Genomic DNA, 25,566 nt, shown 5'->3' with positions numbered 1-25,566 from the left:
GAGCCCAATTCAACTGAAAGAAGAGTTGCTAAATCAGTCCATGATACAGTTGTTAGGAAAAGACTATTTTAATATTTAAGATTCATGGAAAGTAAAAGACATATCAATAACATGGCCTGTGTGGGCAGTGCCCACCCAGATGCCTTCCTCAATACTGTATGCCAAAACCTATTTTTACATTCCTGTTAATCTGAATATTTGATATTCTATGCTTTAATTCTCAAATTGGGCACAAGCATGCTTCAGCAAAAATACAGAGGATGGTCTATGCACATCCTATATTTAACTGCTATCTAGTAGAGGTTTGAAGAGCATGATTTAAATAACTCTAGCTAGAATGGTTCTACAAAGAGCAAATTATGTTAAATCCAATACTACATCTTAATGAAATGCTAGGTTTGACTGACAAATAGAGCTGCAGTAACAAAAGGGATTCCAGCAGGAAATCCAAGTTAGTTCCACATGGTCCTCTCATTTTGTAGTAGGTTAATATTTCTACATGCTAACATTTCTACAGCATTAGCAGATTCATTTATAGATAAAACCCTACTACTAAAAAATCTTGTCATGGGAGCTACTGCAAATAAGACATTTACAAAGAGTTGCTAAATTCAGGGCAAACCCAGCTGGGGACATCTGCTCATTGTGTTAGTGCAAAGGCAAATGTAGGGTGAGATCTCTAAGAAAAAAGCAATCACAGCTCTGTGCAGGGTGTGCTGGAGAGCAGGACACTGAGAGGGGCTGAAATGGTGTTTTGGGCACTAACTGAAGGCATAGGCCCAGCCATTGATGTAGGAGGGCAGATTTATGTGTTGAGGCTAAAAATAGGTATGGAATAATCTCTCAGTGTAGGATTAGGAAGCCCATTGCTGGATACAAAGTGTAATTCTGGGTTACATGTTTCAGTAGGAATGTGAGAAGCTGGATATGGTTCAGAAAAGCAGTTCTCCTACTCTTAAAATCCATCCATTTTTTAAATTTACAGCTAACCTAATGATCTGCACCCCTAGAGTAGTGATAATGACTGTGACACAGATGAGCAGTGTCTCAGCTTCAGAGAACAGACTGTCCATACCTTCAGTCTCAGTGAGGGCTGTAACACATCCTTGGAACCTACTGCACTGGCCTGCTGCTATGTGCTGCTTTTCTTACTGCTCTGCTATTTGAGGCTGAAGGTGTGAGTCAGACTCAGCCTTCCTTTGTATCTTCAAACTGACAGCTGCTTTTGTGGCATCCTGTGCACTAAAATGGTACTGATGGTAAGCTTTTTTCTTTATTTTATCAGATACCACCTTCTGAATGCCAGTGTCATTCCAGAAGGAAAGTTTATTGATAGCAGGAAGGCGTGTGAAAAGTTGCTGTCTTCCATTGAGATAGATCATACTCAGTACAAATTTGGACACACTAAGGTAAATGTTTAATTTTGCCATACGATAAGAAAACATTCATTGCATTGAAATGTAAACCCAGTAAGGAGTGATGTCTGTTCTTTGGCTGCAGGTGTTCTTCAAGGCAGGTTTGCTGGGTGTCCTGGAAGAGATGCGAGATGAATGTTTAGGACAGATGATCACACGGACCCAGGCTTTGTGCAGGGGATACCTCCGGAGACTTGAGTTGAAAATAATGTTTGACCACAGGTGTGTGTCCTCTGCCAGGTCTGCTTGCTCAAAGATGGACTTTATTTACAGTACTGATGGATCACTTTGGTTTCAGGGAGTCCATCCTCTGCATCCAATACAACATCCGTGCATTCATGAAAGTCAAGCAGTGGCCCTGGATGAAGCTGTACTTCAAGTTAAAACCCCTCTTAAAAAGTGTGGGAACTGAGAAAGAACTGGCCATGATGAAGGAAGAGTTTGAGAGAACAAAAGAAGAACTGGCTAAATCAGAAGCCACGAGAAACCATCTGGAAGAAAAAATGGTGGCTCTGGTGCAAGAGAAAAAGGACCTACAGCTGCAAGTACAAATTGTATGTAATTTAAATAATTTTTTGCTCTTCAGATTACACCAGTTTTGTCTGAGTGTTCAAGAAAGGGCTGAAAGGAAATTCTGTTATTTCATGTACCTGCCACTTAATAAGCAGGTGATTTCTGCAAGTGTCAGTGCCAGTGTGCGATAATGAAACACATTTCTGTTCTCTATAAAAAGGAAAATGAAAATTTGGCTGATGCTGAAGAAAGATGCGACCAGCTGATCAAACTAAAATTCCAGCTGGAAGCAAGATTAAAGGAGGTAATGGAAAAGCTGAAAGATGATGAGGAGATGAATGCTGATCTGGCAGCCAGAAGGAGGAAATTGGAGGATGAATACTCTGAGCTGAAGAAAGATATTGATGACCTTGAGTTAACATTGGTCAAGGCTGAAAAGGAAAAGCATACCACGGAAAACAAGGTGCTGTTTATTTCTGCAGTGTTTAATAACAGCTGCTCTGTTAGGCAATGTATGTGCTGTAAAGGTACAGTAAATTTGAATGCTTTACATGCTGCTATGAAAGGAGATCTATAGGCTTGGTATTGAACCTGGCCATTGGTATTGAACCAACCCATAAGCATGCAAAAACGCATTAAAATTAAAGTTCGGCATTGTTTTGTGACTTCTGAGGGGTTGATATATAACAGAGAGATTGCAGAGTGTGGCCATACAATGGTCAAAGCTTCTTTGTAAGTCTAACAGCAAATTCATTGTCTGTGTTCATTGCCTACGTGAGAGCCAGAATTATTAGTGACCTTTAAGTATTTTGCCTTACAATAGGTCAAAAATCTGACTGAAGTAGTGACAGGTTTGAATGAGACTGTTGCAAAGTTAGTCAAGGAGAAGAAGGCCCTGCAAGAAGCCCAGCAACAGGCACTGGATGACCTGCAATTAGAGGAGGACAAAGTTAATACCCTCACCAAAGCCAGGATCAAGCTGGAGCAGCAAGTGAACCATGTGAGCATGTTCAACACAAGGAGAAGGAGCAGATTCTTTAGTTGTTCCATCAGTCATGTCTATATATGTTTATCTTGCAGGTTGAAGGATCTTTGGAACTTGAAAGAAAAGCATGTATGGACCTTGAACGTGCAAAGAGAAAGCTTGAGGGAGACTTGAAACTTGCACAGGAAACCATAGTAGATCTGGAGAATGATAAACAACATTTAGATGAAAAATTAAGGAAGTATGAGAAAAAAATAGTGAAAAAATTTATTGTTTGGCTTTTACTGGACATATTTTCTTTTAATAAAAAGAACATCTCTTTCACAGGAAAGACTTTGATTTTGACCAGATGCAAAATAAAATTGCCGAACAGCGAAATTCAGGTACTCATTTGCAGAAGAAGATCAGAGAATTGCAGGTAAGAGACTTTATGTACCTACTTCATCATTACTGTTTGCTTGTTTTAATCTGTAGTACCATGAACAGTGCTTGTCCACAGTTTGGCTCTGTCAGACATGGAAAGTTTCCAGCAGCTTCTCACAGCAGCCACCCCTGTATCCCCCCACTACCAAAACCTGGCCATGCATACCAAATAAAACAACAGAGAGCTGTGATCTAAAGCTAGAATGAGTTGATTCATAGGTCCTTTCCTGTCAGTAAATCTTTACCTACAATGCCAAAACAGTGAAATTTGAAGGAAGTCTGTTTTGCTTACAGTCTCCAAAACAAGGTTCCTGGTATTCTACTGTGACAAATATGCAGTAACCTAAGCACTGAATGACTTGTTCCCTATTTAATTCCTGATGTGCTATTCCCTCCTGTTCTCCAGGCCCGTGCTGCAGAGCTGGAAGAGGAGACCATGAGTGAGAAAGCGACGCGGGCAAAAGCAGAGAAGCGTTGCGCTGAGCTGGCTCGAGAGCTTGAGGAAATCCGTGGGAGCCTTGAAGAGGCTGGAGGAGCCACCACTGCTCAAACAGAGCTCACCAAGAAGCGTGAGGCAGAATTCCAGAAGATGCGCCGTGACCTGGAAGAGGCCACGCTGCAGCACGAAGCCACGGCTGCCGCCCTGCGCAAGAAGCACGCGGACAGCACAGCTGAGCTGGGGGAGCAGATCGACAACCTGCAACGTGTGAAGCAGAAGCTGGAGAAGGAGAAGAGTGAGCTGAAGATGGAGATCGATGACTTGGCTGGTCGTACAGAGATCATTACCAAGTCCAAGGTGTTTCTTTATAACTTAAATGCTCTAATTACCGATATTTCTGTCTGATGGGAACTTTGCAAACTCACAGATTCCACTTTCTTATTCTCCTTCAGGCAATTCTGGAAAAAAAGTACCACACCCTGGAAGATGAGATGAGTGAGATGAAAGCCAAACTTGAGGAGCACCAGAGGAATGTGAATGAGATGGTGATGCAAAAAGCCCAGCTCCAGACAGAGTCTGGTAAGGAAGGCACAAAGATGTGCTGAGAGGATATTTTTTCCTTTCAGTAGCAAACAGATCCTCTCATGTGTACTATTCCCTGACCAGTTTGTTGTAAGGTCATTGAGCATGGTGCTCAAGGGGAATCTTAGAACGAAACTGAAAATTTGAGAAAAAATGTAAAATGGCTCAGGAAAAATCTGGAAAACACAATATTGGAGGGCTACAAGAAGCACTGAGAGTTTTGGAGATGATGGCATAAGCTATAGACACCACTCCAAGAAAGGGGAGAGGTGTACTTCAGCCCCCAGGACAGAGGGTGATATGGAATAAATGTTTTCCAGTTACTGTAAATCTTATGAAATGAAACTTTTGGGTTTATCTCTTGCATTATAAGGGCAATTATGGGAAACTGCTACAGCATTTTGTGTCAGTTCAGCTAGTGTGACAGCATGAAATCCTACTGCTTCAAAATGAAAATTGGGCTTTAAAAGAAACAAGTAAATTTTTGAAAGCATTCTTCTTCAGGAAAAAAATAGCATCTAGTGGATGAGACCTGTAATAAGGGATACAATTAGACTTAGGGAATCAGGTGAATTTAGATAAATAAAGAACAACAAAAGCATTTTGAAGGATTAAAATATATTGTTCAATGGTAGATGTATTTACATAATGGGAGCAACTGATAAGGTAAACAGTGCTGTGTGATTCCATTTACCTTTTATTATTATTATTATTATTTTTATCATATATGAGTGTTTTCAGGATGCTTAATCTGGACAGTACTGAGAATTTGCCCTCTCTTGTCACAGGTGAACTAAACCGTCAACTCAAAGAGAAAGAAACTGTAAGGTTGCAGCTGTCCAGAAGCCAGCAGGCACTTACACAGCAAATAGAAGGACTCAAGAGACAGCTGGAGGAGGAGATCAAGGTAGTGTGAACTACTGAGCATCTGATAAGGCTTCAAAATGTATCAGGGTCTCAGTTCACTTGAAAAACACTTTTGGGAGTTTTAAGTATTGCCTATAGTCCACAGTAAAATTATTCCAGGGAAGGATGTGTACAATAAGCACTGTGTGCAAGTAAGTTTTTTGCAAAGGATGACTCTGGCATGCTGCAAGTTGGTTTAACTTGGTGAATTCTTTCATGTTTTTAAATTTTAAAGTCATGGTCTATGTGATTTCTTTAGCTTCTGTAGCCACAGGGAAGACAAGTTACAGCATACACCAAGGTGAAAACATCACTTTTGGTCTTTTCTAGTGGTAGAGTTCATGACAGGTAAAGGCAGCTTCCTGAACACTTACAAAGCCTCAGCCCTTTGTATTCTACCCACGCTGCAGTGATGACATTTCAGATGTGCAAGGTCATGAGGTCTCCTGCTGCTCACAGCTAACAGAAATACATGATATTGTGGGTAATTTTTTAGGCCAAGAACGCCCTGGCCCACGCCCTGCAGTCTGCTCGCCACGACTGTGACTTGCTCCGGGAACAATATGAGGAGGAGCAGGAGGCCAAGGGGGAGCTGCAGCGAGCCATGTCCAAGGCCAACAGTGAAGTGGCCCAGTGGAGAACCAAATACGAGACAGACGCGATTCAGCGCACGGAGGAGCTCGAGGAGGCCAAGTACAGAACAGATGACATGAGCTGTCCACATGTATATTGGGCAGAACATAGACCCACTTTTAGTAGCCTGACCTAAATTATTTTTTTGAAGTTTGCATATAGTCTTTATTAAAATGATTTTTTAAATAGTATACTTTTTTTATTTATGTCTCTAAAGGAAAAAGCTCTCTCAGCATCTCCAGGGAGCAGGGCAGCAGGCAGACATGCTGAATTCCAAGTGTGCCTCCTTGGAGAAGATGAAGTTTAAGCTGCAAGGGGAAGTGGAAGATCTGACACTGGACATAGAGAGAGCAAACACATCAGCAGCTGCCCTTGACAGGAAACAGCAGAATTTTGATAAGGTGATAAATGAGCACAGTATCTTTCAAATGTAGCCTTCCAGAAAGCCAAACTAACACTCTGTACCTCAGTCAATGGTGAAGTCAAGGTGAATCTAACTCGAGCCACTAGGGCATGGCAGTAGGAATTTGTCCTGGTTTCAGAGACTGCATTATTTATCTAGTACAAAATGTAGTCACAGATAAAATAATGTTTCCAGTACCAGCAGGAAATGAAACATAATAGCCTCTCCTCTGAGAAAAGGCTGGGAGAATTGGGATTGTTCAGACTAGAGAAGAGAAGCATCGAGGTGACCTAATTGTGGCCTTCCAGTGCCTTAAGGGAGCTACAAGAAAGATGGAGAGAAACTGTTTACAAGGGCCTGGAGTGACAGGACAAGGGGGAATGGCTTCACACTGACAGAGAGTAGGTTTAGATTGGATATTAGGATGAAATTCTCCCCTGTGAGGGTAGGGAGATCCTGGCACCACAGGGTGCCCAGAGAAGCTGTGGCTGCCCCTGGATCCCTGGCAGTGCCCAAGGCCGGGTTGGACACTGGGGCTTGGAGCAGCCTGGGACAGTGGAAGGTGTCCCTGCACATGGCAGGGGATTTGGAACTAGGTGATTTTTGATGTCCCTTCCAACCCAAAGTGTTCTATGATTCTATGATGTCTTCCAGGTCCTGGCAGAGTGGAAGGGGAAGTATGAGGAAAGCCAGCTGGAACGAGAAGCTCTCTCTAAAGAAACAAGCTCGCTGAACACAGAGCTTTTCAAAGTGAAAAATGCCTTTGAGGAAACCTCAGATCAGCTTGAAACAATCAAACGGGAGAACTCTGCTCTCCAGCGTACGTGTTTGGCTCTGGTTTCCCATCAGCTTTCACAAACCCACCACAGCAAAGTGTGCTCCAGGAGCACACTCATGTCTGCAGAAGGGCACCAAGTGACAGCACTCTGTCCTTGCTGTGCTCTCCATCTCAGTGCAGAATATCAGTGTCTTAGCAAAAGCTGTCAAGCATGTTTGTAAAGTGATTAAGCTAATAAAGCAAATGTCCTGGCCCTCTCTTCTGCTGCAGACCTTGAGGTGCCATTCCCAGGCAAAGGTAGTGACTGGGAGACTTTCACAGCTCATGAAAGTGAGTTTTACAGATGCACTGAACACAATGACTAGTCAGGTGGTTTTAGACTCTGCTGGCCTATCCATAGATGTAACACATGCAGGGCTCTTCCAGGCTGTCTGTAAGGAGGGCTGTGAAACCACACCAATGTCCACTTGGCCTGCAGGAGCTGGTTGTGCCTGGTTTTATCTGTACATATTTACGGACATGTGTACCATTTGTGTATACATATTTATGTGTATGACTGCAGCAACTAAGCCTAGAGTTCAGCTCCTCTGGTTGATGCCATTCTTCTCTCACAGAGGAAGCAGCTGATCTCACAGAGCAAATTACCACAAATGGCAAAATGATCAGAGACCTTGAGAAAGCCAAAAAGCAAGCTGAAATAGAAAAAGATGGTCTGCGATTAGCTCTGGAGGAGGCAGAGGTGAGTTAGTTTAAATATTACTGTAAATAGTAAAGAGCATGCTGAGCAGTTTTCTGTCCCCTTTTCTGGCAGTAGCTGTGTGCAAGGTAGATTGTCACAAACTTTAGGAAGTTCTGTGCAGTCACTGAGTATCACCTCAATAATTATGTTCTCCGAAATGTTACCTTCATCTTTGTTTTTTCTCCTTTTTCTTTTAAAGGCAGCTCTTGAGCATGAAGAAATCAAAATCCTTGGTGTCAACCAAGAGCTGACTCAGATGAAGTCAGAAATCAGCAGAAAGATTGCTGACAAGGATGAGGAGATCAACCAGCTAAAAAAGAACTATGAAAGGATTGTGGAGACAATGCAGGGTGTTTTGGATGCTGAGATCAGGAGCAGGAATGAAGCCCTGAGGCTGAAGAAGAAAATGGAGGGAGACCTGAATGAAATGGAGATCCAGCTGAGCCATGCCAACCATCAGGCTGCAGAGGCACAGAAACACCTGCACAGCATCCAGGGAGCTCTCAAGGTTTTGCTTTAATTTCTGGTTGATTTATTTTTTTAAGCACAGTATTCGAGAAATTCTTTAGGACAAAATTGACTCTTCAAATACAGGACACCCAGATCCATCTGGACGATGCTCTCAGGACACAGGATGACCTGAAGGAGCAGGTGGCCATGGTGGAACGCAGAGCAAACCTGCTGCAGGCTGAAGTTGAGGAGCTCCGGGCAGCCCTGGAGCAGACAGAGAGGTCAAGGAAAGTGGCTGAGCAGGAATTAATGGATGCCACTGAACGTGTGCAGCTCCTCCACACCCAGGTAGTTTGCTTTGCTAAGACTGATGTATTTTGGGGTCCAGAGATTGATGGAGGAAGAATGAATAGTAATTGATGGTCTCTGTGTGTAAGAGACCAAAGACAGACACTCAAAGCCTCTCTTTCTCCTTTATAGAACACCAGCCTTTTCAATACAAAGAAGAAGCTTGAAACTGATATGGCACAACTCCAAGCAGAGATAGAGGATGTTACTAATGAAGCAAAAAGTGCTGAAGAAAGAGCTCAGAAGGCAATGACAGATGTGAGGATGTTACTGTGGTTTTCACTTTGAATTTTCAAGGCTTCCAGTGGCATTGCTGCTGGCAGTTAATGTAAATACTCTTGTCACATGTTGGACAAGGAACCAGTCTCTGGGCTTGGTTAAAAGCTTCGTGTCAGAGGAGGATTAGAGCAGCAGGGAACATGTCCTGCTGACAGATGGGGCTGTTGCCATCATAAAGAACTAAACTCACATTTAGTCAGTTGAAAACAAGTGCTTCTTTCTTCCATGCTGCATGAAATTGTAACCTACAAAGAAATCCTGCAGTATTGAAATCTACTAGTAAAGCGGCTGAGGTATCTGAATAGTTATCTTTGCAAAATCCCATTTAACAACTTTTTAAATGAGAATTGTAAATTTCCATTCAAAATTGGTGCTAAATCCTCCCATGCAAGATCTGTAAAGCTCAGCCAGGCAATAGGACTTGTGTGTCAGGGGACTCAATCTGCTAATGATTTTTGATGCAGAGGATCACACCAAAATACATTATTTGGAATTAAAACAGATTGAAAACTTTTCAACTTGCTCATTAAATGGAAAAAAAAATCAAATAGAATCTCAGAATCATTAACATTGGAAGAGACCTCTGGAGATCATCTACTCCAATCCCACTGTCCAGGAAGGGTCACCTGCAGCAGGTGGCACAGGAACGTGTCCAGGCAGGTTTGGAATGTCTCCAGAGAGGGAGGCTCCATGCTCTTTCTGGGCAGCTGTTCCATGCTCTGCCACCCTCCATGGAAAAAAGCTCTTCCTCATGTTGAGGTGTTCTTGTGTTTTAATGATTTCTATTCTGTTTGAATAAAAGAGAAAGAAAATATTACAATTAATTATACAAACATATACATATATATTTATATAAAACTTCTAGTGGTCACATTTTTCAATTTAGACCTTTTCAGATATTTTGCTGCCAAAGAAATTTGTTGAATTCTACATTAATTGTAATTGTAATTATAATTATATAATTATAACATTAATTATAATGTCACTCAATATTTCTCAAAGTGCTTAATTATATTGTGTAGGAGTCCAATATTTGAGAGCAAAATAAATTTTAGTTTGTGTTAAATAACATAGATTACTTTAAACTATTTTGTGCCTTTGTGGCACTGCCGTCCAGGAGGTTGTGGCAGTAGCAGGGCCAGCACTGAAGCACAGCACTCAGCACACCCCAGGTGTGTTGAGCACAGAATTCTTTCAGCTGTGCCATGTTCTGTTCCCAGACTCTGCTGTTGCTCTGGCTGTTTTCTCCCTGGCACCCAGCTGTTAGTGAGGTCACAGTGGGACCATGTAGTGAGACAGAACATTTACCCTTTCTGTCACTCCAGCTCTGTGTGCAGTAAGGCAGACTTTTCTCATCCTTTCCCCTACTATTTCCTGTCATGTTTTTGCCATTATCATGTCATGGGGAAAAAAAAACAAAATAGGGAGTGGGGCAGCAGGAATGGTCAGCAGGACACAGGAGTTAATCCTCTGCTGGTGCACAGTATGTGCTGTTCTTTCACATTCTTCCAGTTTCTTGTGTTATCTCCCTTCCAAGGCAGCCAGGATGGCAGAAAAGCTGAAGAAGGAGCAGGACACCAGTGCCCACCTGGAGAGGATGAAGAAGAACCTGGACCAGACAGTGAAGGACCTGCAGCACCGTCTGGATGAGGCCGAGCAGCTGGCACTGAAGGGAGGGAAGAAGCAGATCCAGAAACTGGAGGCCAGGGTGGGTACCAGCACTGAACATGGGTGTCAGAAACGCCTCTCTTCTCCAAGTCCTGTATGAGGGCTTAAGCCAATTGTTGATTAATTCACCAGATCCGAGAATTAGAAGCTGAACTGGAAGAAAAACATAAACAATCCTCAGAGGCTATGAAAAACATCTGCAAATATGAACGGCGTTACAAAGAACTCACTTTTCAGGTGGGTAAAAACAGAAAGCAATTCTGATATTTTGTCTCCCAAGGACATAAAATTGCACATTCTCTTTCCACAGTATGAAGAACAAAAGAAGAACATGATTAGGTTACAAGATCTGGCAGATGAACTGCAGATAAAAATCAAATCCTACAGAAGACAAGCTGAGGAAGCTGTGAGTCACTAAAATAAAGCAAATACTTATTTACCTGCTCATAGGACTGTTAGTTTAAAAGCTGGCTCTGTGCCCCAGAACGTTACCAGATGGTTTTGAATTTTTGTTTTATAATTTCAGGCTGAACAAGCCAATACTGATCTCTCCAAACTGAAAAATGCACTGCACAAGATAGGTGAGGCCCTGGAAAGAGCAGATATTGCTGAGAGCCAAGCAACTAAACTCAGAGCTAAGGCCCGAGAAGGCCCTGCTCCAAAGGTAAGGCTTTCCTGCAGGTGTGCTGTTTGCTCAAAATGAGTCTAGCAGCAGATTTGTGCCTTGTCAGTGGTACAGGCATCATTTGGAAAGGACAGCTCTGGAAGGAAGGGGCTTTTAAAGTCAAGCTGAGTGGGTTGGGGTTGTCCAGCCTGAAGAAGAGAAGGCTCTGATCCGACTTTATTCTGGTCCCCTTAAATGAGAAAGACAGTGAAAGACTCCTTACAAGGACTTTTAGTGATAGGGCAGGGGTGATGGTTTTAAACTGAAACAGGGTATGTTTATGTTGACCATGAGGAAGAAATATGTATGATGAGAGTGGTGAGACTGGCACAGTTTCCCAGAGAAGTTGTGAATCCCCATCATTGGAAATGCTGAGGCTCTGGTTGGATGGGACTCTGACCAACTTTGTCCAGTGAAAGATGTCCGTGCTCATGGCAGGGCTTTTGGACCAGCTGACCTTTGAAGGTCTCTTCCAGCTCACACCATTCTGTGGACTGTGGTTCTGTGTTGTTTCTGGATCTAGTGCTGAGCATGAGTCTTCTGGCCAGTTTCCTCACATTAGTTTCAGATTTAAGGAGCTGCCTCATGAAGTGAAAGTAATGAGAGTCTGCTTAACTTTGAACATTTCTAGAACAGCCCTTCTTGGAGCCTCAAGCAGAACTAGCATTCTGTTGGAGAAAAGAAAAGAAGCTCTGTGTCCTTAGCTGAACTTCCTGGGCAGTTGTCTATCTCCAGCCTAAGAGTGGTACAAAATCTAGAGCTGCCTTTCCTAGTGTGATCTGAGCAGGTTTTTGGCTGCACTAGTCTAGCTTAGCTTGTGGTTGGAGGTAAAATACTCTCAGTCCATGTTTTGGAAGAATAAGTAGTGCCTAGAGCATGTAATCCAGGAAATGAAGAATTTTGGCTTCAGGCTGCCTTCTGCAGAATCCTCTTTCTCATAAAGCATTTTCACACTAAAAGAGATCCTATAGAGATTCTTTCTCCCAGAGGATCTGGCCTGAGACTCAACAGACAGTATTGGCTCTTCCAGAGGCTGGTCTGAAGCTTTCAGTGAGTCACAGAATCACACACAGTCACAAAACCAGGTTGGAGAGGACCTTTGAGAGGATCATTGAGTCCAACCTGTGACCCAACACCACCTTGTCAACTAAACCATGGCCCTGAGTCCAGGCTTTGTCAAACATCTCCAGGGATGGTGACTCCCCACCTCCCTGGGCAGCCCATTCTAATGCCCAACCATCCTTTCTGTGAACAATTTCTTCCCGATGTCCACCCTGAACCTCCCCTGGTGCAGCTCAAGGCCGTGTCCTCCTGTCCTGTCCCTGTTCCCTGGGAGCAGAGCCCGACCCCCCTGGCTGTCCCCTCCTGTCAGGGAGCTGTAGAGTGATGAGGTCTGCCCTGAGCCTCCTCCAGGACAAACATCCCCAGCTCCCTCAGCCTCTCCTCACAGCACTTGTGTTCCAGACCCCTCAGCCCCTTCTCTGGGCACACTGCAGCATCTCCACATCCCTCCTGAACCGAGGGGCCCCGAACTGGACACAGCACTCGAGGTGCAGCCCCACCAGTGCTGAGCACAGGGGAGGAATCACTGCCCTGGTCCTGCCACACTATTCCTGATCCAGGCCAGGTGCCATTGGCCTTCTTGGCCGCATGGGCACACTGCTGGCTCATGTTCAGTCAGCTGTCAACCAGCAGCTGCAGGTCCCTTTCTGCCTGGCTGCTGTCCAGCCACTCTGTCCCCAGCCTGTACCCCCCTGTAGGTGGCTGTCGTGACCAACAGTGACACTTGGTCTTCTTGAACTTCTTATTGTTTGATCTGGCCCATCAATCCTGCCTGTCCAGGCCCCTCTGCAGAGCCCTCCTAGCCTCACCTACAGCCATGCACCAGTAAAAGTTTGACTCAGTGCCTGCCAAGCTATCTTGCCAACACCCCAGGGGATGCACTAGGATGGCTGAGTCCAGGCTCCTGAGCAAAGTCTCCAGACATGTGATAACCTTATAGAGGGAATGCTCAATCTCTAATTGAATTGGAAACTCAGACAGAGGCAAAATTTCAGGTGTCTTCTACTGGATATCCCCAGGTGAAGGCTGGTTGAAGAGACTGACTGTGGACCACTCTGCAATATCCTGTAGGTTTAGATCCTGCTTTGAGGTGCCTGATACTCCCTTGCACCTGGGAGATGTTAGGAAATCCCAGAAAATCTGACTTAGTGTGAAAGAATTCATGTATCTGGTTTGCAGATTTTTAATTTTTGTGCATTTTTACCACATGTTTGCTTTGGGCTGTTTTCTGTGTGTTAAAGAAGAAATAGAATTTTCTGAAAGCAGGTAACAGAATGTTGGTAAAGACTTGAAAGCTTTCTTCCCACAAGATTGAGGCCTCATTTTAAGGGAGGAAGGGAGATAAGAAGTTCAGAGGTTGTAAAACACAGCCTGGTGTCAGACTGTGCCTGCTCCAAGCCCTTGATGCAAGGCTTAGACCTTCCGACTTTTTGGCCCTCTTAAGATGGAATAAGCTTAGCAGTGCATGTGTCCCCATTTTGTCAGTGAAATAATGGAATTAATCTTTTCTTCACACTTCAGCTGTGGATGGAGGCCATCCTGGTGTTACCAGCATAAATTCAACTCACACAGTGGTTTTAAGGGTTCCAGATATCCCTGCATTGGCTCGGGCTCCACTTGCACATCCTAGCTGGATGGTGCACTGAGATGGATGATTTTAGGGATCAAAAGACTCATCTTGGCATGTGTAGACTAACCAAAGCCTCTCCTTTCTAGGAGGTGTTAAAATCTGAAAAATGAGCTTCCTCTGGGATAACTAGAACTTCCACCAAGTATCTCTCCAGCTGTGGAAGCAATTTTCCCTTTGTTTATGAACACAAACATTTTGTGTCGCTGCTGCTGTGCCAGTGTCAATAAAATAGATATTTGCAACTTCAGATGCTCCAAATGTGAATGTTTAAATGAGAGTTTCATTTTGTTACTAAGTTTAGTCAAAACTGAGGGTTTGAGTCTCACTATTTCTGTCACCAGTTTCACCAGTCTTATCCTGAATTTAAAACCTAGAGGTTCGACAGGCTTTTTGCTTTCCCAAGGGATGAATTTTGCTTCAGCTCCTGTAGCCTGGAAGCAGCACATTCTCAGGAGAGCAGCTGCACCTTGTTCTCAGTAGCTCATGACACAGTGCTGTGCTTCAGGATGCAATCCAAAGTCCTGCTGTGCTCCTAGGCCATGTCACTGACCCTAGCCCACCATGTCAAATGCCTGGTTACTCAGTGCAATACTCTACTTCGTGAATCTGCAGAAAAACAGTTCTAACTGTTTAGGAGTAGCTGTGCAAAATCAACAGAAAATTACTAACTGCTAGGCAAGTCTGGTAACTCTTACCGGCCTGTCATTATTCATTCCAGAGTATCCGGGCATCAACATGGCATTGTCATGTAATCCTCCCATCCCTCTTGCCTGCTTTTGGTACAAAGTTTGCTGTTTACTCTTGCCCCAGCTACACAGTCCCTGGTTCTTTGAGACTCAAAGCACAGGAGGCAGAGCACAGCAGCCCCTGCAAGGCATGGCTGTGGCTTTAGCAGGATAATCCCCACCTTCACTGCACCAACTCCTTTCTGCTGGCAGTGCAGTTCTTTCCCATTTCATAAATGGAATTCATTTTTGGTTTGTGTTGGCTCTGACCCATGACAGGGTTGGCTGAATGGCAGGTTCCAGAGCCTGGCTTTCCCACCCAGCACCTGGAGTCCCCAGGCTGACTCTCTATCCAGGACTGTGGTGCTTCTGTTGGCATAACACCATGCATGTAGGTCTGGCTGGTTTGGAGGGGAGGATCCTGAGAGCATGAGAGCAGGTTTGGGCTCAGAGCCTGCTGGTAGCAATGGAGCTCTGTGGAAAACCTGCACTGCCAGAGATTGCAAGAAATGCATGGCCATGGGGCACAAATCCTCACAGCTTGAGTTTCTGCAAAGAAGTTTGGCCTGTGCTGAGTCATGATGGTCCAGGGCAGCATGAAATGAGCACTGCAGTGCTGGGGATCCTCAGAGAAGCACAGCCCTGTCCAACACCTCAGTCACAGAGCCTGCCACACCACAGACCACTGGTTCAGTCACTACCAGGCAAGGTGATCCACAGGAACCTGAACCACAGCATATGGCACCAAATGGGGGTAAATCAGCAGCCTGACCTTGAAGTGAACAGCCAAGGGTGGACTTGTGTGCACAGTGCCCACACCCATTGTACTGTGTTCTGACAGACAGTTGGGGATGCCCAACAAGCACAGAGGTGCTGGCACAGCCAGACTTAGGAAGGTGACTTATGAGGCTGCTGGAAAAATAACTTGACCATGCATGAGGAGTTACGGCTCTTGTCTGCTGCCTGAACTGATGGAGTCCTTGTCTGCAGCAGTGCTGGATGTGCATAGGAATGGCTTAAAAGGCTGTGACCGTGCCAAATGGCCTTCTTCCAGGAGCTAGCATGAGACTGACCCCCAAGGGTGTGGGATTGCATTTAATGGCAGCACTTTATAAGCTACCCAATACACACACAGTCCCCTGACCACTTGTTCCTGCCTGCTGCTGTGCATCACTCCAGCTGAATATGGAGTCACAAGGCAGACCAGCTTGGCTGGTTGATCCAGCTAGAAAACTCTTCTGGGAAAGTGGTGATCTTTCCTCTGACAGTTTAATCTGCAACTTTTCACAAAGCAAGGTAAATTAAGCAGAAATAAATGAGACATGAAAAAAATGGAATGAAAGAAACCCACACCAGAAAGAGGATGTTGAAAGAATGGGAATAAGTTGGGGAGGGAATTTGTGATGGCTGGGAAGAGGAAAACAGACCTCTCAAACATTCCTGGTGCTGAAGAACCACTCAGAAATGGAGAGCTGCAGGTGGAAAGAAGTAAATACCCTCCTGGATGCAAAGGATTTGTATTTCATGTACATTTTCAGCAAGTTGTTTGGAGCCTTACAATACTCTCTGGTATCTCTCTTGCTGTCATGGGTGTGGTTGAGAATAAAGCAGGCAGCCCCATGCCCTGAGCTCAGGGACAGGTGCACACCCTCAGGCAGGACCTGCCCTGGGCACAGCTGGGCACTGCTGATGGCCCTGAGGGCTGGCCCTGCCCCCAGCAAACTCACAGCTCCCTCTGGCCTCTCCTGTGCTCCAAGACCACACCAAACTGCCCCTCAGCCTTCACAAGAGCCATTGCTAGAGGAGGGGACAAGGCTGAAAGGAGCTTTGGAGGAGGCCCCTACCAGGAGGATCAGCCCATCCCGTGTCTCCTTTCATCCTCAATGTCAAAAGCCCAAAATAGCCCTGCTCTCCTAAGACTCCTGTGCGGGGTCGTGCCTGTTTGTGGGGATGATTTTCTTCCACGAATAGCGCCTGAAGACATTCCTGGGCGGGTAGGCTGCCTTCTATGTGGCACTGCAACGTGCTGCCGTGGAGGAGCTGGACACGTGTGCTGTGTCCCAAGGCAGCAGCTGCTATTCTTACCCCAGAGAGACTCGCTGCAGCACAGCTCCATTGCCAGCTGAAAGGTTAAACATCAGAATGGGGCCCGAGTGTGCTCTCCCTGCTCAGAGCCTGAATCCAGTGTTCTCCTTTGGAGCCTGTGCAAGGGCCCTGCACCAGCTCAGCTCCATGGCCATTCCTTGCTGGGATGTGCTGTCCATGGGCAGCACAGCAGCTGCCCAGGTACTTCCAGCACTGAGTTGGGGCTCCTTGGGGTGGATGGGGCAATCCTTCTCTCAAGGTTTACCCTTGTTGGGTAAACCAACAAATTAATGTAATGCCTGTGGGCCCAGAAGACCATTTTTGCTTTGCAGATCAGCAAGAGGCCCCAGTTCATGAATCCCTTCCATGGTGAGGAAAGCAGAGGCAGGGCTTGCTGCAGGAACAGCAGCATTGCAGAAAGTCTTGTCCCCTCTTTTAGCCAAGTGGAGCTCCATGTTGAACATGTTCAAATCAAAGAGCTGGGCCCCAATGTGTGAGCAGCTGAACTCGATATATTTTGACTCTTGTTGCAGAAAAAAAAATTGTAAGAGACAGTGTGAGACTAAGCACAGAACTGATCTGGGGTTGAAACAGTGCTGGGGAGTTCAGAAAGGGTCTGGGAGGAGGAAAGCAAGATGGATGTGTGCAAGGCAAAGAAATAAATGATAAGTAGAGGATGTGGGGGTGGAAGAAATGACAACTCAGAACAGTTTGGGGATGAAAGGTCAGGAGAAATCTGAGGAGAACTGATTGGAAACACTACAATGCTAATCTGCAGACAACTAACTCATACCCTACTTCTGAAATTCTTTGTAAAGCTTAGTTCTGAAGAAATAATTTGCTGTATTTATTCAGTTGCTTCATTACTGCTGAGAAGGTACAAGGCTTGTCACTCATGCCCAGGCACGGTGCTGAGCAGAGCTGTCTGCACTGCAGAGAACAAATCCTCAGGCAGCATTTCTCAAACCTGGGAACAAAAGCTGTACTGGGAGGACAGAGAGAAAATCCAGACCTTCCCAGAGGGTTGAAGAATTCAGGGGCTACTTGCAGGTGGAGCCTGGAAGCCCCCAGCATGGCCAGACCCCAGCTCCCCAGGCAGGGCAGGTACCTCGGGTTGGGGTCCAGCAGCCTCAGGGGCTGCTTTTCTCTCTGGCAGAGGGAAAGTGGATGAGAGTGGTGCAGAGTGGTCCAAGGTTTGAGCTGCTGCTGTGGCCCACCCCACAGGGACCTGGCTTGTCACTCTTTTTGAGCCCACCCTGTGACATATGCTTTATGTAGGATCATCCAAGAAAAAAAACCTGGAGCTCCTCTGCTTTGCACAAGTGATTTGCTCTTCAGGAGCAGCAGGGACTTGTAGTCTTGTCTCGGTACATGAGATGAATGCAGAGAGCAATTAAAGAAATGTTTAGACTGACCCACAAGGGACTCTGTCTTCCAATATAAAATAATGAAACCGTTGATAAATTTTCTAAGGATGCAAAAGGAACTTTTCTGCAAGAACAAGTTAGTTCAGAAATGGCACTAGAAAATTCTGCTGTGTATACTGTTTGCAACTTCACTACAGTGAGTGTCACTCAGAAAATTCTGTTGTAATCCACTAGGTTGCCTTAGTCTTGAAAAGTCTAATTTTTAAAGTGAGCAGATTTATAGAAATTCTATACCAGTTTATTTCCATTTACAGCACTGAAATCTGCCCAGAAGAAGGATTTATGCATCTGTCCCAAATGAGTGCCAACTGAGGAAGACACCACCTCATTGCTGTCTTTTTTAGGATACAGTTGCTGCTTGTGCTAATATTATGCCCCTAATCCTAGTTCTCCTTCCCTCCCCCTTTTGCCACTTGGCGTCTTTTGACTTTGTCTTACCCGGAGGCGTCTTAGCCTGCCCACCCCACTCCCCTGCTCTGTAACAGGAGCTCCTCAGCTGCTGTGGTGGGTGACAGAAAGGACATCCTGAATGTCACCTCCTAGGCCAGCTCTTCCGCTGGTGTTTGCTGGGAACATGAGGAGTCTGATGAACAGCACAATTCTGGTACTCAGTGGAGAGTTCTCAGCCCCAAAGGAAAGTTTGCTGCTTTACCTGTCTCCCCACTGCTCTGTGAGCTGGGCTGTGCCACTCTTGAGTGTCACACTGTCATTGAGAGGAACCCAATTTTAGAAGCATGCCCAAGCACAGCTGCTTGTCTGTTCCCTGTGTGACATCTAAGAGAGTTGATAACACATCAAATGTGTGTGTAAACAATGAACAGATGTGTGTAGATTGTACCTTATGGAATACCTGCTACAGTTTATCAGGGTCTGGGCACCAGTCACCCAGCAAATTGATTTGGTTGACATAGTGACCCACCACATGCAGGACTGACTTCCTTTCACCTTAGCTGTAATGTGTGCTCAGAGGAGCAGCACATCCATGCAGATCCTGCTCATTCCTGGTGCCTCTGTGGCCCTGAGCACATCTCAATTACCTGTCAGGCCATCAGGGACCCCGATCACACAGAAGGAGCTGTAGTGACCTGTTCCCAGGCACAAGGAGACATCTCTGTCTGTGTAAGGTACCTGAGCCTGCTCTCCAGGTCCTCGACCCACAGCAGGAGGTTTCTTACTGGAGCAGAAGCTGAGCAGCTCTGAGCCCTCTCCAGCCTCCCAGGGCTCAATAGCAGAGTGTGCAAGGAGATCCCTGATATCCCCTGATATCCCAGGATATCTGCTCTGTCCCATGACCATTACAGGCTCCACGTGGGGGTACAAATAGGTCACTGAGACCTGAGAAGGCCAAAGGCTTCTGAGGCTTCATATAGAGATAGTAGGAATGTGCTTGTGCTGCTGTCTCCTATTACTGGCAGGGACACACAGAAGACATTGCCGTTTTCAGTACAGTTTCCCATCTGCAAGTTACTTGATTTTTGTTCCATTCACATGACATTTTTCACCATCTTGAGGTGCTTTTTTTTCTCTAGAAGGCATCACCACCTGGGTGGAACATCATGCAGAGGCTGGGTGTTGGGAGAAAGTGGGATGATGACAAATGTCTTGGTGTTAGAGTCTGCCTGTTCCTTTGGACTTACCCAGTAGAGCCATTCAGAGAGTCATACAGACCACAGAAGGGTTTGGGTTGAAGAAACCTTTAAACCTCACCTAATCCAATCTCTCTGACATGGACAGGGACATTATGCAATCTTATTTCCTTCAATGTTATGTTATTGTCAGAAATAACCCACAGAGGTGATGTTAGTGCTGTATCATAAACATATTTCTGAAAAATCATGCCTGGCAACTCAGAATGAAAAAAAAAATGTTTGAACCACACCGGTAAATTCCTGAGATGGACCTGGAGAAATGCTTACCAGCATACAGTTACCACTGAGACTATGTCCAGCCTGTGGTAATGAGAAGAATCTCCTGTACTCTGCCTGCCCTGCTGCTCCTCACCTGGCGGAGCTCCTTCCAGATGTGATGTGATGCATTTTGCTGCCCCAGTGAGCTCCACAGATCTCTGACTCTGCCTGCAGGTCACACTGCTCTTCAGGGACTGAAAGCAACCAAAGCCAGCTGCTGCTGCTGAGGACATCTCAGCTGATGTTCATGAGAAACAGTATTATGGATTTGGTGTTCTGGAGGAATATACTTTGGCAAATGGCATGGAATTACTGTCAGTTAATTGAATGAAGCGAAATCAAAGATTTCACTAAGGGCCACGGCTTCAGCTTCACGGGAGTGGCTACTTGGACACACCCCCAGCCAGAGGGGACACCTTGGAGGCCATCTGTCTCGGAGAATCACAGAGCATATAGCCTGGGAGTAGCTCCCGGGGTAAAGACTACAAAGAAACATTCCTTTTCCTACTGCAAAACCTCCGCCCATACAGGCCATTCTTGTGTTTCTAGTTCATGAGCTCGATGAGTCTGAGCAGGCAGGAGGGGGAGGTTCCCAGTGGCCAACACACGGCACCTGCAGGAACTTCCCCTCGCCCTCCCCAGCCTGGCTGCTGCCTGCCTAGAAAGTGCCTTCTCACTCCTTATCTCTCAGCTAACTGCTGGGGTGGGTAGAGCAAAATACACGTCTTAGGCCTTGGCAGAAAGGGAGCAGCTGTCTGATCACTGTCTCAAGAAGGATCTATTTTCAGCACGACTGAATCCCTTCTCCTCCCTGGGGAATGTGCACCTTGACGACACTGCATTGCTGTCAGCACAGTCTGTATCCAGAGATGGCTTCCAGCCTGCCACTTCCCATTTATCTCTGCTGTGGTTTGCTTCTGGTCCCAGTGAAGTTCACCCTGCAGAGATGGAAATAGAATTGACAGGATTGAATAGTAATGGTTCCCAGGAAACATTGCGCTTTTTTTTTTTTTTTTTTTTTTTTTTGAGATGCTTGCACTTCTTTCAACAGATTCTTTCCTGGACAGATTTCTCCTTGCTGTACCTAGGTAAGGGAAACATGGCAAAGCTTCCCCTGAAGTAATTTTTTGGGATCTAGAGAGTGAAACTAAAGTGAAATCTGAATCATCCATTTCAGATTAGAGACTTCCCACTTCTTTGTAAGAAACCACTATACCAGTGTCATATAAATGATACTTTGGTGAAAGAGAAGCGCTGTATAACTTAACCCAAATCCAAAGCAGATGCTCAGTAGCTTAGACTGCTTTCCAGGGATGTTTATGACAGCTGACCAAACACTTCACTTTTCATGAACTTTATGTCATACACTACAACATGGACTGCTGGGTTGTTTGCTCAATTTTTTTTTACATTTGCTCTTGTCTCCTCTTCCAGCCTCCACAAACGTGTCTTTCCCCTGTAGACATTGCCTGAGAGTTCATATACTACCTGTATTCACAATGCATGCTCTTACAGCTGCCATTGCTTTACCTCTACTTTCCAACAAAATGATATTTAAAAACAGCAACTCAAAATACTGAAAGAGAAGTTCTTGTTTTCTGTGTCCTATTTCGTTAATGCAAAAGAGGAAACAAGGAAATGGACGTGAATTTAGAGCTTTCAAGTGAAAATAGTTGCTGTTTTAACATTTTATCTTGTTTTTATAACTTAATAAACAATAAAGATAAACATGGCAATAAGATTTGAGTGTCTGTGATTCTGCAATTGCCAAGCCCCATTAAACATTTAGTGTTTTCTGTGTTAAGGACAGTGTGCAGCTGAGTACTGGTGAGGCAAAACCCTGAGGTCCATCTGGGACCCAATAACAAAAAGCAAGCACAAAGACTTGAACCTGGAGAGGAGCAAGCCCAGGCACCAGTATATGCTGGGTGCTGACCAGGTGAAAAGCAGCTCTGCAAAAAAAGAACCTGGGGCTTCTGGGGGACAGCAAGTTGAACATGAGCCAACAATGTGTCCTTTCTGTGAAGAAGGTGAATAGTGTCTGCATTAGGAGGAGTGTTGCAGCAGGTACAGGGAGGTGATCCTTGCTCTTAATTCAGCACTAAGGCCACACGTGGAGTGATGCTGAGCTCATCCCTATAAGAGAGATACAGAGCTACTGGAGAGGGCCCAGAAAAGGGCCAGTAAGATGAATGAGAGACTGGAGCATCTCTCTCCTAAGGGAAGGCTGAAAGAGCAGAGACTGTTCAGCCTGGAGAAGAGAATGATCAGGTGAATCATATCCATGGATATAAACACCTGGAGGTGCACAGAGGATGGAACCAGGCCCTTTTTAGTGGTGCCCAGTGACAAGACAAGAGGCAATGGGCATAATCTGACACACAGATTTTCACCCTATGAAAATCTGGGAATACTTCTTTCCTGTAAGAGTGACTGAGCACTGGCACAGCTTTCCCAGAGCTATTGTGAAATCTCCATCCATGGAGATATTCAAAAGTAATGTGGATTAAAGTATCCCTTTCATTGCTGTGTTCTACTTCACAACCTTCTTCTGAGATTTGGACCATTTTCAAAAAAAGGTTTTATGTTCTACCACTGGACTATGGGGACCTACTGACACTAAATTCAATCCCCAAATCACTGGTGAGTGTCAATATCTGGAGACACCTCAGCTTCCCATTCAAACCAGACCTCCCTCAGCTGCCTGCCCAGAGCTGCCTGGCTGTGTGCCTCACTCCTGCCTCTTGCACAGCTGGGTCCACATCCTGCACAGCACAACAGCAAAAACCCAGAAGATCTCTCTGAGTAAAATGACTTTTTGTTGTTGGCCACTGGAAAGGCACTGTCCCCAAAGTCAGATGGTCTAACCCAGCACTCTCAGCTACAGAATCATAGAATCATGGCTCTAGGTGGGGTGGGGCATGGGGAGGTGCGCTGTCCCACCAGGGCAGGGCCTGACCTGCCCTTCCCCCACACACATGCATCCCAAAATATCTCAGGACATCGATCTTTCCAGTCTCTCACACCTGGTTATAGGAAAGTCCTGATGATAAGCCAGGACTGATGATAAATGATTGAGAGTGGCTGGGCAAATTCTTCCCTTCTTCTTCTCAGTGGCCTCAGGTGAATCCTGTCTGGCCTCACAGACTTGTGAGTGTCTAAGCTCAGCAGGTCACTGACTAATTCCTGCTGGATTGCAGGGAGTCCATTCTGCTGCTCTATCTGACTAATGGTTTAAAGGGCTGGTTGCCCTGAGGATAACCCCTCTTTCTGTTGATGACTGAGGCAAAGAAGGTGTTAAGTACCTCAGCCTAAATCTGACAGGATTTAAATCAGCTCACATGACTGTGCTCTATTCCTAAAACAAGACCAGTGTCTCTCCAGCACCACAAGTAAATCCCCTTCCCTTCTCTCCATCAGCATTGTCCAGGCATGTCTGCCACCCCCAGTGCTCTGGTGTTTTGGACTAAGTGTGCAAGATATTTGTAATGAAATGGAAGTGCTGGACTGAGGATATATCAGGTAGAGAACATCTGGGACTGCATGCTGACATGATGTGTTTGTGTATACATCAAATTATTTTTAGAAGTATTACTGAAAAGAGGAGTTTTCTACCATTTGTAAGTAGGTGTGCTGATTTCAGCTGGCATTTAAAATCACTTATTCTTCCAAGGGTTACAGGCATTAGGATAAATAAAGTTAAGGATAAATTAAGTTGCCAGCAAAAGCAGGGAGCATCTTGCTCACCGGCACTAACCTGCAGATCAGGAGTCTCAGCAGGTATAACCCATCACAGGGCACAGGGTTCACAGGAACAGTTTTTAGAGAATCTGACACTTATTTGCAATTTGAAGTGTATGCAAAGAGGCACACAGGCACATGCCTCTGTGTGTGTGTGTGTGTGTGTGTGTGTGTGCACTCTTCCTGATACCCCTAAAGCTGCCTCACATCTGTCAGAGCCATCAACTTAAAAGCTCAGGTAGAAGCCAGCCTCTCCCAGCTGCAGTGTTTGGCTGACCACCCTGCTGTGTCTGTTACCCTCCTCACCTCTTATACTTCTGCACTTCTGCTTTCAGGGTTAAACCAACAAAACTGCCAGAAGGTTTTAATAATGCTGATTTATCTTTTAACATCCTGTTTTATCTATTGTACAGCTGGGGTAGCTGCAGCACAGACATACCAAGCAATCCATCCCAGGTTGTGCAATGAGTCGGTGGGAAAGCCAGCAATAAAATCCATAAGTCCTGAATCCAAGTTCTTTAAGTGCTTTGACTAGTCCAGATTCTCTCCTTAACACCCTGGGAAGATTGTTTATAGGAGATGTATTCATATAGCCACTAAGACATCAAAATTTTCTAATTATATCTAGTCATGTCAAATGACAATTATGCCCTTAGTTCAGTTTGCCAGACAATGCTTTACCAAAGAGGGTTTGCCAAAATATTTTTGACCGAAGAAAGAGTAGGCATCTGTAGCATCTGCAGGCGAGATCGTATAAAACGTCCCTGCACCACGTCTGCCCTGGCTCCACAGAAAGCTCCAAGGTAAGAGGATGGGGTCTGCAGGCTGGCAGGAAGGAAGGGGATGGCAGCCTCGTGTGCCACCACATTCCTGCTGCCTCCCGTGCTCCTGTCCAGGAGGGGAATCCATTATAAATCTGTTTTCAAGGCACCTGCGTATTTTCACTTTTGATTTCTGTGCAGCAGTAATTTAGGAACTGCCATTTCTGTTTACAGTTCTGACCAGCTGCCAGCCCACAAGCCACACAACTGGTGTCACAAAAGGTAAGAAGCTGATTTACTAATTCTTAGTAAAGAGACAGATCCTTTGGGGTGGGGTGTCAGGAAGTTTCAGTGGTTCACCCCATATGCAAACCTAGTGGGATTGCAATAGAAAGTGATGAGAGTGTCTAAGACTGTGTTTGAATCCTCTGGGCACTGATGTCAAAACAGAAAATCCCCAAGGGGACATTCTTCACTTCTGCTTAACTGAGCTTACATAAATCAAGATGTACTGCCTTCCCATCTTTGCTACGTCAGGAGGAGAATGGGACCAGATAAGCACAGCAGGAAAAAATGCAAAATCCTGTATTCTATTTAAGAAAATATTAATTATTAAATCATCTGAACATACAGACCTTCTAACCACCTTTGCAGAGTGGCAGAATTATCAGCTTTCTTAGATATCCATTTTCTTATTCCAGACAAAAAATATATCTATTACCTAAAGAACACAGAGGGAATAAATTTTACTAAATTAGCTAGAGGATTTTTAAGTGCAGTTGAGTAAATTTAGGTACCCTAGATATTTAATAAATCACTTGAAGAAATACTTTAAAAAAATATTTTTAAGAACTCATGTATTCCTAGATTTTTTCAGTAAGTATTTATTTGAGATCTTAATATAGCCTTGGAAATTCCAATTTCAATGATTGAATTTTATTTCACCTAAGTCAGCACTTTGGGGCTGAAATTATTTAAGTATTGTAGTGAAGGGGGAGAAATG

At 45.0% G+C, this 25,566-nt stretch overlaps 1 protein-coding gene across 1 annotated transcript in view; it reads left to right on the top strand.

Annotated features, from left to right (window-relative positions):
• LOC106859510 (myosin-1B-like) overlaps positions 1-25,566 on the top strand; it is a 50,796-nt gene that overhangs the window by 9,823 nt on the left and 15,407 nt on the right. The window contains exons 19-28 of the mRNA XM_088176568.1: positions 1,286-1,409; positions 1,501-1,637; positions 1,714-1,969; positions 2,149-2,391; positions 2,752-2,928; positions 3,009-3,154; positions 3,241-3,331; positions 3,743-4,132; positions 4,228-4,354; positions 5,146-5,264. Coding sequence (XP_088032694.1) covers positions 1,286-1,409; positions 1,501-1,637; positions 1,714-1,969; positions 2,149-2,391; positions 2,752-2,928; positions 3,009-3,154; positions 3,241-3,331; positions 3,743-4,132; positions 4,228-4,354; positions 5,146-5,264 — 1,810 coding nt within the window. The remainder of the gene's footprint in view (positions 1-1,285; positions 1,410-1,500; positions 1,638-1,713; positions 1,970-2,148; positions 2,392-2,751; positions 2,929-3,008; positions 3,155-3,240; positions 3,332-3,742; positions 4,133-4,227; positions 4,355-5,145; positions 5,265-25,566) is intronic.

This window comes from Sturnus vulgaris, chromosome 20, assembly GCF_052056855.1.
Source record: "Sturnus vulgaris isolate bStuVul1 chromosome 20, bStuVul1.hap1, whole genome shotgun sequence".
In the NCBI taxonomy this organism is placed as follows: Eukaryota; Metazoa; Chordata; class Aves; order Passeriformes; family Sturnidae; genus Sturnus; species Sturnus vulgaris.
This window is presented reverse-complemented; position numbering and strand designations above follow the sequence as displayed.